Genomic DNA, 17,587 nt, shown 5'->3' with positions numbered 1-17,587 from the left:
CCTGGGTGTTTCCAGGGATAAAAGTGAAAGGGCACTTTTCCATCATGTTTTATCTGAAGGGCTGGGTTGTTGTTGTCTACCACTGATAACTCCACCACACAGGATATGGTCGCTAGGTAACCTCACGTATGGATGAAAGAGCATTTGGAAACCTTATGTTGTGTATATGTGATAGCAGTAGGATGTGGCTTTCAGTGGAGCTGGGGGCAGAAGTTAAGGGGAGCCTGACCCTGTTAACCTGGCCCCTTGTCTCACAGAAAACCCTCTGAGAAGATGCCAGCAACAGCAGAGCGGGAGGTTCAAGGCCTGCTCTGTCCCTCTCCTTCTCTTTCTTGCCTCCACTTTCTCTCCACGTGATTCTCTCTTCCTCTCTTTTCTTAGTCCTCCTCCAAGTATTTGCTTAAAAGTCAAGATGTGGAAACCCCTGAAGGGTTAGGAGCAGACTGTGACGATCTGATACACAGCTCACATTGCACACAAAGCAGGCGTAGATGCAACCACACACACGCATGCTCGGTCTTGGCAGTGACACAGTGACAGTTTGAAGCAGGCAGCACAACAAAAACTCTTCCAGATGTCTACATTTGACTCCTCTTGTCTTCCTTTCATCTTGTCCTCTCCAACCTTCGTTCCGCACTGACCCCTTCACTTCAGCCCTCATCATTTATCCATAACTGTTTACCCCGACGCACTCCTCGCACCACATCGCCTTGGGTATGAGCCAACCACATCAACCGAAAACCATCTCACTCCTCTCATATTCTCAGCATATTAGTGGTAAACTTGCTTGGCTACAATCACAATTACAGAACCATTTCGATCAGAGGTGCGGGCGCTCAAACTGCACGGATGATAGCTGTAGTAAAGCACAAGTCGTCATAACCTGCTTCAAGTGCTGGAGAATTTAATGACAAAAACATCTTTTCATTTATTTAATATTGTGTACGATATTTATAATCACTCACCAAAGTTATGTCTCACAGGTTGAGTGGTTGACCTGGGATGTTTGAAGGCTCCTGCAGGAATGCCTTAGATTAGGATGTTGGGTTCTCTCCAGAAGATAATAACAACGCTGACATGACCTCTAGTGACCAAGACTTATTATCTGCTCCCTCCTGTTTGGTACAATACTCAAAATGCTTCTACTTTACTTCAAGTTTTTTTGTTGGTTTGGCTGTCTGCATGTGAGCTGTACCAAGCATCTTCTCTGTGTACAGAATTTTGTTGAATAAACTAATACATCCAAGTAAAGACAACTGAGGCCCATCGAGTTCATTCTTTTATCCACCACTGTGAAAGAAGTTCAGCCATCTTTCATCAAACATCATGTGCAAATGAAGGGTTTATTTCCCCCAACAAATGATTTAAAACGAAATCTGGGCAGGATAAGATGAAAGGGAATCATTTGACAATAAAGCGGAACATTTGGAATGATAAAATCTGGCATCAGGAGGCGAACATGTTGTATCTGTCCTTGTGTTACAGGGCTGCTGCCCAGCCAGAGGTTATGGGGTTTGAGGTGGTTGGCGTTCCCGCCAGTAGAGCCTAATTCACACAGAGGTGAAGAGTGTAAACAGACATCAAGACGGAGAATCAGAGGAGCACAGAGCGGCATCTACCCTTTTTTGCTCCCCCCCGGTTTCCACACTGGGATGAAACATTGTCATAAAGGCCAAAAGAAGTCTTTGTGGAAAGGCTGGGGTCATAATGTGGAAGTCATGTGTCACGAGGTGGTGACATAAGTCGTGTCATTTTTTCCTGTGAAGTCTTGCCAGACGTACACAGAGGCCCAGACCACGGACAGTGCAACATCACCGGTTGGGGGAAGCACAGCAATTGCCCGGGACGTAATTGATGAAAATAGGAGTCATTATCAGAGACTTTAACCACATCCCAGAGAGATTCAGAGAGCGAAGCAGGTTTCAGTATGTCGTGCCGGATGTGTGACCGCTCCAGCAAATGTTGGGTTTTTGCTGTGTTTATTTATCTACCCAGCCCACTCAGAGCTGACCCCTGAGGTGAGCTGTGCACATTAAGACGCGCGCACACATATGCAGATCTATCCCCCTTGCACAGACACACACACCAACCCCACCACCCATCAGGCTTCACATTTGGCCACAGCAATCTAAAAATATCACCCGAGAAAAGGTGGAAAAATACCAGCCTTGTGTGGTTAAGGAAGAGAGAGAGAGAGAAAGAAAGAGAGAGAGAGAGGTGAAGGAGTAACGGACCAAACCCCCTCTCACCTCTTGAGCTTTACCGCAGCCTGACTACTGAAAGGCGCGCTTGTTCTGCAGTGTTTGCTGTCCATCCGCTGACTCCAAATACACTCACTCTTACACAGCACACACACACACACACTGTGTAGTCACACATTTCTGCTCACGTCTCCTGCATAATACCTGTCAGTTATACGTCAGGGCAGTTTTGGTTGCGTTTCTTATGAGTTTACTATCTGTTTTATTACATCCTTAAAAAATGGGATCTGGTAACTGGCTGAACAGTGGCCCCTGTGGTCGCAGGTGGAAACTGCAGGATCACAGTTTAAGATCCTCTTTAGTCGCGTGCTTTAAAGATGCACTCATCAATATTTCTATATTCACAATGGCTCAAAAGACTACATGGGATATACAATGGGTCGCCTGCAGTGGTAAACGCACAGCCAAGTAATTATCCGCCTCTACAGTTCTAACAAGTTCTATGTGATTTGGGTTTATGGCCTGCAACTTTAGTGTTTTGGTTATATTCATCAGGTGTCCAGAAACACAATGGATGGTTGATTCTTCTCTGTGTCTGCGGGACGTGTGACACAGAGAACTGTTAACTAACACCACAACAACTTCACATGCAATAATATTTCAGTGTTGTATTTGCACCTTGTTCTGCTACTGTAAAGACGTTCAGACACAGTCATTCAGTTATCTTCAAAGGGGAATGTTTACCTGTGACTTACAGTTTGTTTAACGCTTGAGTGAAAACTATATAATGTTCATCTGTGACTTGCTAAAACTTAGCATTGTAGTAGTGCAAAGGTAAAAACATATTGTCTGTGAATTGACTCGGTTATGTCAACACACAGTCAGGTACATCTATCGAAAGGTAGGCAACGTGGCTTATGAACTCAGCTTTTGATTGGTGGGAGGAATATCATTTCCTCACTCTGAACTTAATCTCACAATGATTTCTGATGGTTGAAAGAAAAAGTTCTGATGCATTCATTCATTTGGGATTTATTTGAAACCTCCTCACGAGAAGAAGCCCACACAATCATGATAGGACATGGTATTTGACTGCTCTGCCCAGGCCTGTGCTCGTGTCCACACCTCCTCCTCCCTCTCCACAGTGAAATAAAGTTCGCCCACTCACGAGCAAAATGGGAAAGACAGGGATGGTATAACTCCATTGCTTGGGAATTTTAAACAGGGGAAAGTTGGCATTGCTCAACTTCTCAGCTCTACTAAATTCAGCCCTGAATATTTCCAGACTGTGGAAAAATGACTCTCTTCGCAATGCAGCAGAGCTAAGGCATCAGATCGAATTATAGGTGGATATATCCTGCTCCCATATATTAGGGCAGGCTGAGATTTAAGCCCTTAGTGACACTAGAGGTAATCACTTGGTCAGATTTTACATGCAAGTGGGGAACTCGTTGAACTTTGACCATGATCAGATGCACACACAGTCCTTTCCATGACTTATGAGTGGTCAAATACTGGGAAATGCACACCGCACTCACACTCGCACAAGACACACACACACACACACGCATACACTCACAAGTGCCGGGGAGAAAGACAGAGCTTATTTCAATGGACTTTCCTGCTGTCAGAATGTCTGGTATGCATTAGCCACAGACTCCAGTGGGATAGCTGGATCCACTGCATGCGTGTGCATGCGGGTTCATGCATTTGAGCAGACACACACACACACACTCACACACACACACACACACACACACACACACACACACACACACACTCTCTCTCACACTCACACACACACACTCACACACTCACACACACACACACACACACACACACTCTCTCTCTCTCACACTCACACACACACACACACACACACGCACAGAGTGAACGGAGAGAGACAAGAGAAAAGTCCCACTGGGGTCAAACACTCGAATCCTTTATTAAGTGTAGTTGAGAGATGTCTCATAAAATACTCATGTTGATCATTTTTTGTTGCTGAACGCAAAATGGTATTTATATACATTCACATCTTGTTAAATAGGTCAGAAATGTAGCCATTAATGCACACAGACATGCATTGAAAGCGACCACAGCCTGAACACTCTATTCTACTTAAAAAACTCCCTCTATAAACACAGTCGTTTAAAAATGCTCTTTTATTCTGTTAGTTTTGGCACAAAGAACACATGAATGACAAATATAAGCCTGGTTTTAATGCATGTTTACATCTGGTGTGTGTGTGTATGAGAATGATTCAGTGTATGCAGAAATGCTCTAGAAAACAGCTGTTGTTAAAAATATTTAGGTTTAAACATAATAATGTAATGTATGTAGATTTTTTTTTAACTAGAGCATGAAACCCCTTCAGGACAGTTTTAAATATGGCTGCCATCATGACCTCATGTTTGCTTTTGTTTTCATACTTTCTCAAAATGTAATTGGGTTTACAGTTTTAAAATACTGAATACGTTTTATTTCGAATGTGGAAGTGGGGTGGAGTAAAGTGGTAGGATGTGGAAGTGATGCAGTGTTGTTTTTCTCCCCCACTGTTTTTTTTTCTTCTGCTACTTGGCAGAGTGAGGCCCGTATGACCTGTAAAATCTGCGTTGAACTATTTTGACAAAACTATCATTAATGACAGTTCAGATCAGAGTATAAGCATTCATTATCCTTTCAACAATCATAAAAAATCTCAGCATGACAGGGGCTTTGAGACTGAAATCAAAAACAGTAGCCAGGTCAGGGTTTTTACTGGCAAGTGTCTGCTGTATTTCTACAATTTCAACAATAACCAAAAACCTCTCTCTGATTCCTTTTCGACTCCGTCTCTGCCCACCAAATGTTGCTACTCTATTTCCTTGTAAAGAAAATAAAGAATTATTGGTCCCTTTTCATTGACAACCCAAAAACCACCCGTACAGCGGAGGGAGAGCTGGAGAAAGACGTGCATGCTGTGATCAAAGAGGCCAGACCAGAGCGAGGGGACCACAGGGCTCCCACAAAGCGGCACTTATCCAAAACCTGAATCAGTTGGAGTCTGCACGACCGGACTGCAGCACCAGAAGCAAAAAAAACACTTCCCAAAACTCACAAAAGTCACTTTATAGTAGAGTCTTGTAGTGTGAGTGTGTAGTGTGAATACAGACGCCCAAATCCAGAGACCTGGAAGATAAAATTCCCCCTCCTATGGTGGCACATACCTGGGTTGACCTGTGACGTGACGGCTCCGAACAGGCAGAGGAGGAGGAGCAGGAGGAAGTGAACGTCCCACAGGTGCTTCATCCCAAACACATGCACAGAGACAGGCTTCCAATCTGACAGAGAAGATGGAAACAGGAAACACAAGTCAGTGACTCCGTTTAATATATAGTTTGACCAAAGGCTAGATAGTAGCTCAGCATGTACTGTACACTGCAGCATGAACACATTTGACTTTGTATTCACTCCCATGTATTCATGGGAACCAAACATTTGTTTAGATATACAAGGGGAAAGCTGGAGTTTAATTGGAAGCATGTTTTTTATTTCACTCAATAAAAGACATAATAATTGCCACATAGCAGTGGAATTTCCATTTATTTAGTGCTTTATCTCTCTATGAGAGGAGGCCTGTTAAACTGTGACTCTGGTGATATTTCAGTCGCAGCCTCACAAAACAGAATTATTGTGCCATTAATATACAGTTTTTTTATTTTATAATTATTCATAATACACACTAACTGAATGCAGGAAAAACAATGGAGGAAGAGTGGAAAGAGAGATTGAGACATGAGTCACAGACATGACTTCAGCTGGACAGACGCAGCGCCAACAAGACGCCTCTAACTGACCACTTAGTCCAACAACAGGAAAAAAAAACAACTTATTTCAACTAGTTTATTTTCATATTCTATTTTATTTGGGATTTCAAGGCCCAAATCTAGTCCAAGAAAATGGATAAGCAGAGAAATGGGGACATGTTTCGTGCTTTCACATAAAACAGGTATGAAAACGTAAAGTTTTCAACGGGACAGGGATTAGTCAGTTACGCAGCCGAACAGTTTTCACCCACAATAGCAAAAGATTGCTTCACCTGCTGTAAATGACTTTGTGCTGATCATGACTGAATTAACTTGGAAAAACCAAATGGGGTACTTTTACTGCTGCTCGAAGTCTTTTAATTGTTTACGTCATGTTAACCACACCTTATGGAACTGAATAACGCAGAGACGTTTCATTTCTATTATTAGTTTGAAAGAAACATCTATACCTGCAGGGTTTTTTAAAAGCTTTTTGAGACTTTCTTAATATTTTAGTCCGTGTCCACTAATTTAAAATCTTAATCATTATACAAGCAACAGGCTCCAATGTAAACACCCAAAGATAGAACCAAAGCAGGGTTATCCAAACCCTATACACATGACACAAAACTAAACTACCTGCGCACGTGGGAATTTTCACAAAGAGTATATAAATAAATGTGTGTGTGTGTGTGTGTGTGTGTGTGTGTGTGTGCTGTGCGCGTGGATGTGGATGTGTGTGTTCATGTGCGTGTGTGTGTGTGTGTGTGTGTGTGTGTGTGTGTGTGTGTCAGACATTTCCTGGTCTTCATCACTGGCCAAAATCAACATTTTCCTGACATCTCACCATTGGACCAACACAGGGATCAGCAGCATGCTGCTCAGAGCTGTAGCACTTTGGTTTGGACAATAGTACGAGACTGGACCAACTGTACACGCCTCCATTCACGCCAGGTGTCAGTGGCTGGACTGTACTGTATGATAACGGCCCTGCTCATGACAGGAACAGGGGATCTCCACCGACTGAGGCACGTCTGCCAATGCTCCAGTTGACCTCTGTACATATTCGCCTCTGAAGTATATGGCTTATAGGTGCACGTACGCTGCACTCTGTCTACAGGAAACAAATCCAGACCTGTTGATTTTGAGCTCAAGCCCACATTTACTTTTTAAATTTTTGCCTAGCAGGCTACATTTTTTTTAATGATACCTGATACGGTTTCCACAGCTTTTAATTTTGCCTGGCAACTGTGGTCTTTCTTGAATTAAGAACCAAATGCTCAAGCGGTATAAATGACCTCAAACTAATGTCGTGCGACCAGCGCAGATGACTTTTGTGACACTAGTTCCACCCTGACTTGATTCTTTCATTGTGCGCTCACACATAATCTCAGTGCTTTTCTTATTTTCCATTTCCTGCTGCCTCGGGTTACAGCAACTTCCCACTGAGACTCATTCACTGGGCTCAACTCCGCGCGGCTTTTCACAGCTAATGAAACACAAACACCTGATGGCTTGTGTGCATTAGGAAGTCAAAAATATGTTTACCATGCTGCTGGAGAACGTTTATGTAAAGGCTGCTTGTGTTGTGTAGGGGGGAGAACTGACCTTTGGTTCGACATTCTGAGACTCTCAAAGGGCCATGCTGGAGTGTTAGAATGTTTTTGTCCTTTTACTGCTAATCACATGCATTTTACAGTACCATTGGTTTTAATGTAAAATAGACATTAATGGTTTGCTGAAGATGAATTATCTTGACTTTGTTGCTCCCTTTACTTCTCAAAATGCCCACTAATCCAACACTTAAATGCATGACAGGAAATACCCCGACCTCACTTTAATGCTGTGTTCCATCATACCTCGGAAACTCGGAACTCGGAATTCAGGGCGGTGAAGTTCCTCCAACCTTCCGAGTCGAAATTCTCACTCGGGGAGGAGTTCCAGTTGCAACCTCAAACTCGGAGGTCGGTAATTCCGAGTTCCGAGATTATAATGGAACGACCAATCCAGACTGCCGAGCTCCGAGGTATAGGCCTATAATGTAACGCAGCATAAATCCTCATCACCCTCAGCTGCAGCTGGGCTTCGAGATCAACGTGAACAAAGCTAAAGCTGCTGTTCAAATTAAGCATTAATTTGAACAGCACAAACTTACAGTCTGAGAGCTGAAGCCGGTGGCATTTGAGCCGAGTTGTTGGCAAAGCGCAGTCAACTCAGATCAAAGATGAGCCACATCTGACGACACACAGCTCAGTGTAATATGGCCGAACACGGCCACCGCACCAAGAAAAGACCTTTCAAATTAGATTTTTTTTTTTAAATGGCCATTCTTCTGGCACCATCCTCACACCGAACCTTACTTCTTGCTGCACTAGTGGCAAGGATGTAAGACCATTGCGATGTTTGAGCATGAGCATGAGTCAGGCAACAAAAGATTCAGCAAACTGAGCTTTTAGAAAATCAGCAGGACAAGCGATCAGAAAGAAATATGTTGAAACCATGAATAATGACGTTGAAGTAGTCAGCCAGTATAAACACATCCACTCAGATAACACTGCAAACACAATTAACTCTTTTTAATGCCACACTGAAGTGTCCCGAGATCAGTGACTGTCTGAATGTAATTATAAATAAATGAGCTTTTATCAATTTTAAAGGGTATTTGGTAAGTTTTAAAGAGGAGATGGGTGTGACGTTACATGTGATTTGTAGTAAATGGGTTCAATTTAAAACAATGTATACCTTATGATGACATATTATCCACAGAATTACGGCAAACACAAGATCCAAGCAATTGTTGATATTCTTATACTTTAATTATAGTGTAAGATGAGTACGTTCAGCACCACAAACGGTCTAGAGATGGTCATGCGACTGTTGAAATGTGAAAACAGATTTCCTGTGTATCAGTTATTTTGCTGGAGCGTCCCCTGGTGTGGTCAACTGTGTTCTCAATACCTGTATGAAGCAAACAGCTGTTATTCCACAGCTGGCTTCTGCCTAAGTAACATCAGATCGGTCAGCAGCGCTGCAGTAGTTACAGGCACAGGTTCACAGTCCTGGAAACTTCTCCTCGCTCTCATCTTACTGGAATACAGCAGGAAAATCTTATTCACGTCCGATCTTGGTTTCAAAACGTATCTCTTCCAGGATTTTTTTCTTCCCCTTTTCCCTTTTAGAGACATATTTCAAACTTTTAAGGGGGAAAATGTTGAAAACATAAAGTAATATGCTTATAAAAGCGTTGTCAAATGACCTGTAAATTCCCAAGAGACCATTGCCTTTTATTTATTCTGCTCTTGCTTTCGTCAAACATATTATACCCTGTATAGTTTCATACAAAGAGGTGCAACTTTTACAGTAAGACTTACATTTCTCAAGTAAGAGTAAAAGAGAGGTGGGGGAATGGTCTCTCATAGATCATGAGAGACAGAGCAGGAAGACAGAGAGGAGATCTAGGTCATGTAGCCTCACCCACCTCTGTCAGAGCAGAGCAAAGACACATGGACAGTATCGGTTTGTCTGGACAAGTGTTATTTGTCCACTATGGGCCGGTGACCGTTTTTAAAGAATATGAACATTGATAAATTGCGCTGAATGATACAAATTGACATATATGTATTATTATTAGTAGTAGTATTATTAGTATTATGTGTATTAAAGATTATCCTATAATCAGATATGTTACACTTAGCAATGTTAGTGGTGTGTGTGTGTGTGTGTGTGTGTTACCCATTGAGTAACTAAAACAAGGAAGATAATAACATTCTCTTGAATTTGATTTTTGTATTTGAAAATTTTAAGTTAAGTGTTTTATATTTGATTTGTATTTTTTTCCAATTTAAGCTATACACACATATATGTAAATGAGTAACATATATGTGTGTACATCTTTAGAAAAATGGCACATACATATAATGCGTTACAAGCTAAATAAATGTTAATATCTATTGGGCATACTGTCAAACCTACTTTTCTCTTTTTATAAATATCATTATGTTATAGCTTGACATCTGTTTACAGTGCTGGTACTTTCTCCCAGTAGAAAAAGAAAACCATATATGGTAATTGTACCTGAATGTGGTGGCAAATTATAGGATCTACTGTATTATTGGGGGATTATGGCCTGTCATTTCAAATTAAACACAACATGTAACATGTCAGTGAGCCACTTAGACTTATGTCCAGATATAAACATGGATATCTCCGGCTAAAGTGCTCAACCACAGCACTATTCAGACTGGACAGACATCAAGTATTACAGAAAGAGCAAACTTGAATGAACTGGACCTTATCATAAACGTATCATAAACACAGAAGGTTAAAAGGCAGCAGGTAGAGTTTATTGTATCAACGTGGAGCAGAATGTTCTTGAATAGAACAACTATTGACATGAAATGTGCTTCTGAGGGGGGAAAAAAAGGTCTGTGCCCCATAAATATCATGTCCCCCTTGGCTAGTTCAGGAAGTGGTGAAGGACAGATACTCCCCTCAGAAACCCACGCGCCCACAGACCTCAACCAAGAGACACAGACACACTGTGGCTACATTTTTAAATCACAGGGACGACTAAAATTCATCTGAGATTCACTGGTGAGCTCCCGAATATGTGCAACTCATTAAAAAAAAGGTAAAAACTAAATGTTCTGGCCACCTTAATAAAATATTAAGACTTGGCTTACCAACCGGCACCCTGTGGCTACTCAGCTCGAGTCCCGTGACGCTTGAAGCTCGTTGCCATGTCCTCCTGCGGAACTCTCACGTGGAGAACAGGAGAGCAGTTTTACTTTGCTTGATTCCCAGGCTTTCTTGTTTGTATAAATAATCAGATTTTCTAGGAAGGGGTCGGGCCCAGCACACAGTGTAACATTGGTGTACCACCAGGTCCTGCTCCCTGGGAAAGGCCTGTAAAGTCAACACACAGGTTTACTTGGCTCAGTTCCCTGCCTCTGTCTCTCTCTCGCGCACACACGCGCACACACACACACACACACACACACACACACACACACACACACACAACACACACACACACACACACACACACAACCAGCAGCGTCGACACTTGGGGTTTTGACATCGGCAGAAGAGGAAGCATCCAGCAGAGGTTCAGTGGGTCAAGATCGAGTTTAACATTTTACCATCCAACCAACAAAACCTGCCCTGGATCTGCTGCCGTCAAAGAAGGAAGGCACGAGGCTGTGACGGTCGTAAAATTACATTTTATTTTGTTCCATAATCACACATAATCTCTGTTCCCCTGTATGACTCCATGTTGATCAAAATGTGAAATATAGTTCCAACACTTTGGAATAACAATGTGACGAGTTGATTTGCAAGTTCAACAGATGACGTTAGGCCTATCATATCAAAATGTTTGGTGCTGGTTTCATGCTTTTACATTTATTCAAGCCTCGTGCTCTTGAATATAAGTTACAGTCAGCGCAGTGTAATAACGTACAAAAAGAGTCTGTCCAGTGTTTTCCTTGTTCCTTGCCACACTGCTGCGACTGTCAAACCATTATTCAGCCCATGATTGCATTGATAACTGCAGTTTGAAGCCAGTTCTGTGGAATAAATGCTAATGTCAGCATGCTAACAAGTCTGTTGGCATCGGAAAATTCTCCAATTAGAACTGAACACAACTGAGGCTGATGGAAATGTCTGCAGTTTCACAGGTATTTGGACACAACCCCAAATACTGGACGGATTAAAATGATGACCTTGTGGTGAAACAAGGTCATCGCACAGGAAAACGCCCAAGTCAGTATTACCACAAGAAACTATCAAATTTTATTTAACAAGGTTACAATTTCAAAAGTAACCTATCAACCAATTTGAATTCCTTGACAATAAGGGTATGTCACAGGGACCACAAATTAAAATTTGCTTTTGGCTCTCTCTGTTGCAATGGAGCATCCAGTGGCCTTGTGCTAAATACTCACGTAACCAATGTACCTGGTTCAACTTCAGCTACGGGACTTTGGGCAAAATGAAAGAAGTATTTTCTTCTCAAATGAAATTTCTGTTCATTTGATTTTCACTCTTGCTTGATGCTTGATGTATTGTTTGCCTCTCTAAGAGCAACTGACCAATAAAGGCAAAAAATAAAGTAAAACATTTTGTCTGTGTTAAATAAACAGTAAATAATTGAAACCATGTTGGGTATATGAGCTACTAAAAACAAGGCAGATCACATGTCACATTTACCTCAACCCAGAAATTATGTCTAGGCCTTATAGCTTAGACCACATATACAGTAAGGGTATGGGTGTGTGTTAGTGTGTGTTTATGTGCGCTGTTGGTTCGGGGCCTGTGTGCCCATATGCTATGCACCATAACCATCTACACATGCTTTCTATTATATGCTCTCGCTTCTCCCTAAAGGCGGTAACATTTGTATCACAGCTATTTTACTTTTATGGGAAGGGCATGAAATCCAAATCACATTTCCCAGTTAGAGGAAGGTGGAGCCATGCAAACAGTAAGATCTGATAGCCCTACATCATGTCATAAAGCCAAGGGGGGCCACTGAAACTGCTTTCACTCAGGCCACACAAGCTCCAGCAGTAGCCCACCTGCTGTAGTATCTCACTGATGGAGCCTGTAGGGACCTTTATTTGCCCGAGGACGTGAACTGTTCAAGCCAGTGTGCAGGTGCTCGTAAAAAAGCTACCAGCTGATGTTTAGGAGCCACAAGGTGGGGGGGGGGGGGGAGAAACCGCAAGAGAGCCTCCGATTCAACACTGTATTTAATCTACCTTCCAAACCCACCCAAAGACATTCTCGACAAAGACTCTTAACTGTTCATTGTGAATATCATGCAATCACAAGGCCGGCGTTTGTTATGTAAAGAGAGTAGCTCCAAATCCTTGACTGGAAATCCATTCTGATTGAAAATCCAGACCCTGAACTTTACAGCAACACTGTCAGATTGGAAAAACAGCAGCCCACGCCAAGAAGCTTCTTTTTTTTCTTTTTCTTTTCCACTTCCACTGTTAAAGCACAAATCCATCTCCAGCTCTACAGGAGCATTTGTGAATTCAGCTACAAGAAAAAGTCCTTTGTTAAATTTCAACAGGGAAATTACACATATGCGTTACAATAAATATCTGCAGAGAATATGGCATCTTATCAGATCAGATATTTACCTTTTTTTTTAAACTGAGGAAGGAGCTTTACCTTTTCTGAGGACAAATCCTATCCTGCTTTATTTGACTCTATAATAATGAAAGTAGTTTATACATACACAGGCTCTCACAGCAGCATACAGTAGTGGAAGAGGTATTAGATCCTCAACTTTAATAAAAGTATGAATACAAAAGTGCAAAAAAATATTAAAAAGGTACTATTAGCTTAATGTACATGTACTTGCCCTGCCATATATGTCCCCTGTAATATTATTATCATAATGTATATGACTGACACATCAAAGTGTAGTTAGCATTTTACTGTTGTAGCTGGTCAAGGTGGAGCTAGTTCTCAGTAGTAGATATAGTTTAAAAAATTTAAAATTTACCTTTTGGACTTTCAACTCATCTTTTATTTATGTGAAAGTTTAGTAATTTGAAAAGGTGTCTGGAAAGTTTATCAGAGAAACGTCTCTTAGAGGAACTACACAAAGGGGACACAAGCCAAAAAGGCTGGAAACCACTGGTATCATCTGTATCAATACATTGTATTTAAGTCATCATAAGTGTTTTGTGTCAAATCTGCAATGGTGACGACAGTTGTCAGATAGTGTAGTGGAATAAAAATGTATACTGTTTGCCCCGGAAATGTACTACGGTAGAAGTGAAAAGAGGAGAGAAAATAGGTATATCTCAAAATTGTACTTCAGTACAGTACTTGGTCACATGTGCTTTAACATTCAGATCAAGTTAGTGAAAACAAAAAGCCAAATGTTGATTCGTAGGCAGTGACAACTCATTCACTGCCCAGGCTGTCATTTGTGCACAGTGGCAGCCTGCAGCGTGTCATGAGGCTCCTTTTGATGTGGAAATATTACTATTACCTCAGCTCTTCCCTGAGGGCCTGCAATCAGGACAGACAGGCGCAACGTGGAGAGGCAGATAATGAGCATCAGACAAACAGATAAGCAGAAGGACCCTGCCACATGTAAACAGCGGAGAACGGATGAGGAATGACTGGGAAAAAACACCAAGGCCGCACACGCATAAACACACTACTGTGTGTTACTGTATGTGTGCATCTGTCTTTTTGCTCCTTTATAATCATTTGGTTTGGTGGCCACCACCTATCATCTGCCTGCTGCAGTGGCCTCTTCTGTAGTCTAGATCAAAGAAGCAACCTTAGATTCACTTCATCAATTATTCCACAATGGAAAATATCACAGGAGAAGTCAAATGTATGCAATATTTCCCATAGCTAGAGCTAAATAAGAGCTCAGAAATAAGATGCATTTCTGTAGGCCACGTGTAACCTAACCCCCCTCAAACAGTAGGTGATGAGTGAGGTGCTGGTTTGGGCAGGGTCGGAGTTCAAGCACGTGCGGGATGCAAAGTCAACAGGGCAGTGATTTAGGGATGATGTTCCCCAAAACGTCGCTATTTATACCAAATTACAGCGTGCACCTCGGCCGGAGTGAGCGGAGCACACAGCTGGTTTTCTCCTGCCGGAGGCATTGATTTGAAAACACTTCCAATCAAACAACGTCAGCATCGAGTTACAACTGAACTGAGTAAGCACCGGGTGCCTCCGGTGCAGTGTTTTGAATGTGGCGGTGAAATTACAGCCCTGGTTGTGGCGTGTGATTAGGGTCTGTACGTGAGGATGTCAGTCAGCCTCTCGAGGGGAAGGGCTGCTAATTGAAATGACATGTTGAAAAAAAAAGACGCAGTGATAACACACTCCTGATTATTCCCATCTATACTCTCTCTCATTCTATCAAAGCCCTGTGTCTGTGTGTGTGTGTGTGTGTCTGTGTGTCTGTCTGTGTATGTGTGTGTGTGTGTGTGTGTGTCTAGTCTATTTATAAATTAAATTACACCCGATAACGAGTGATGGCTTGGCATCAAATTGCCCGTGAACGTTTCCTCCCTCCATTTTCCAACTTTCTGAACAAATAGAAAAATAGTGAATGTGAGAACATTATCCACTCCCCTCTGAAATCCACCACAGGCATTTCATATATTTCCCTGAAGCGATGGCTTCTCCATTCTGCTTTGACAAAGAACCTCTCTACCCCGATGAAGACGGTTTCCTATTTAACGGCCCATCGAGCACACGACAAAAAGAGGTTAAAGTACAAATCTGCAATCTGATAATACCTCAAATCTATTGCGATCAGTGCCTTTTGTTTGCTGCAACTTGCTTCTTCTACATGTACGTCCATTACTTTTTTGTTTGCCAAAATTTGGTGCTGCACAGAGAAAGTGGCTAAACTTTGGTGAAGAAAGGACAATGGATCAGAGAAGAAGGGGAGGGAAGTGTGTTTCTTTAAGCAGGAGAAAAACATGGTACACTCATCACCCACATCCCAATATGTCACAGACCTGTGCTGCGTTCCGCTGTACCAACGCTGCTGTAAGTGCACAAATGTGTCTTTCTCCCTGCTTCGGATGTCTCTCTGAATACCAAATAAGAACATGAATATTGAATATCAGTGCCAAACAAAAATCAGTACACAGTAATTTTCTATTGATGTTTTAGATGGATACATTTTGTATGAGTAAAATATGTAGATATAATATTTTGTCATATAAAGAGCAGTCTGCCAGCAGAGAGGTTAAAAAATACCACCCTCAAGAGTGTATTAGCGTTTTAGAGTAGAATGTTGAAGTTATTTGTTTCAAATTGGTATTTTTACGGTTGTTTTCTGCTTCGGACAGCGGCCAGGCTGCTGGGATCAAGTTGGCCACGGTACTAACGCTGCTGCTAAGTAACGTAGGAAACTGAAAAGTTGCCAGAGTCAAAATTATTGATTAGTATTTGATTATGGTATGATCTCACGCAAACACACACACACACACACACACACACACACACACACACACACACACACACACACACGCTCCCAAAAATGATCTCAGGATCACCTTGACCTCTCCATAACAATTCTGGTCTGTCGTTGACTGTGCAGGTCATCGAGCGCTGCCTCGGATGTCTGAGCTGTGGGTTCATACGTCTTCGCGACTCCTGCAAACTTTGTAGGGTTAACTAACCGAAGAACTTCAGTGAGGTAGAAAAGAGGCCTCTGTGTGGACACCTGTCACCCACATACCACAGCAGGGCACCTACATACCATCTACGTAACACCTACATAACACTGAACAACATACACACCACCTCCATGACACAAAGGCAGAATGTGGCGCCCCGGGTGACCAAAAACGTCTTCAAAAGCTGTAACTCGAATATTCAACATTTCACCGGCTGACCACAGTGAAGTCGGGGAGAATCTAGGCAACCATGGATGAGTCAGTTGTTTAACTTTTCCAAAAACATTCTTCTAACTCCCCGCCACAATAAAGCAAACAGAAATGCGTGTGAGCTTGAAGCAGTAAAATAGCAGTCACATAAGTTCTACACAAATCTTTTATCGCTCATTAAAGGGCAGTTGGTGCCATTCAGCACTGTAGAGTCATTTGTAAAATGCAGAAAACAGTGTCCAGACAGACTTCATTATATCACCAACATTTTAAGCATGTTCCGGATTAAAAATTGTTTGAAAGTTGCAAAGATCTGCTTCCACTTGAGTTTGGGCGACTTTTACAAAGAGAAAGGTCCACTATGTCAATTATTTTCTTCATCCCCGAGCATTAGTTGGTGTTCAAATGAAGGGTTAATGGGGCTTGATCACATTTAAAGCCAACAGCCACCGCAAGGTCAAACAACATGGAATAGCCTCAGTTAGAAACAGCTGGATCTGGAGCAGCAGCAGCAGCACAACAGAGAGAGCGAGTTTGAATCTGGCTCTGCTCTGTCGTCCTCTCTTCTGGCCTGCCATGCAACAAAAAACAGCCACTCCACACAAAAGGTACATGGAGTTCAAACATGCAAGTAGGACTAAGGAAATCTTCGGGGAAACTTTGCGGCACCCACACATAGGGCTTCAAGAAATGTTGGCCACTGTTTGAAGTCCCACACAAAGACAAAGAAGAATGATGGAGGAGGAAAAAGTAAAAAAAAGAAAAGGATGACTTACTTCAGAGATGTTTTCTTTTCCTTTCAGACCATTTGTTCAGAGACGGTTTCCGATTATCCCAGTGAGTCAGACGGCTGGGTGTCACAACCCAAGCCCCTCTTGCTCTTGCTCGTTCCCTCTCTGACCGTCAGTCGCCTGCACCAGGACTCATTGGGCTGATGTAAGACAACCCTGCACAGAGGAAAAAAAGAGAGGGAGAGGAGCGAGAGAGAGAGAGAGGGGGGGGGGGACAGAGAGAGAGGCAGGAAAAAAAACCTTCACATTCTGTGGATTCTTGGGAGCATGCCAAAGTCCCAGAATTCCACATGCCTCACACAAGGTTTCAATTAAGGCTGAATCCAACGCTCAATCAGAAAGCTTTATTCCTCCTGAAAAGAGCCTTTCTTTTGACAGCTCGAGGCTGAAGTGACTACAATTCAGGGTAATGTTTGGGT

General features: G+C 42.3%; 1 protein-coding gene across 2 annotated transcripts in view; it reads right to left on the bottom strand.

The window, feature by feature from the left end:
- The window catches only part of ddr2a (discoidin domain receptor tyrosine kinase 2a), a 30,008-nt gene extending 12,677 nt beyond the window's left edge, over window positions 1–17,331 (bottom strand). The window contains exons 1-2 of one of the 2 annotated variants that reach the window (XM_035648501.2): window positions 17,154–17,331; window positions 5,408–5,521 (exon numbers count right to left, since the gene is read on the bottom strand). In XM_035648501.2, coding sequence (XP_035504394.1) covers window positions 5,408–5,489 — 82 coding nt within the window. In that variant the 5' untranslated portion in view covers window positions 5,490–5,521; window positions 17,154–17,331. The remainder of the gene's footprint in view (window positions 1–5,407; window positions 5,522–17,153) is intronic. The other variant, XM_035648502.2, reaches the window with a different exon arrangement.
- Window positions 17,332–17,587: the final 256 nt, after the last annotated feature.

The sequence above is a fragment of the Scophthalmus maximus genome, chromosome 13, assembly GCF_022379125.1.
Source record: "Scophthalmus maximus strain ysfricsl-2021 chromosome 13, ASM2237912v1, whole genome shotgun sequence".
In the NCBI taxonomy this organism is placed as follows: Eukaryota; Metazoa; Chordata; class Actinopteri; order Pleuronectiformes; family Scophthalmidae; genus Scophthalmus; species Scophthalmus maximus.
Note: the sequence above shows the minus strand (reverse complement) of the source record. Positions and strands in the feature narration are given on the sequence as shown.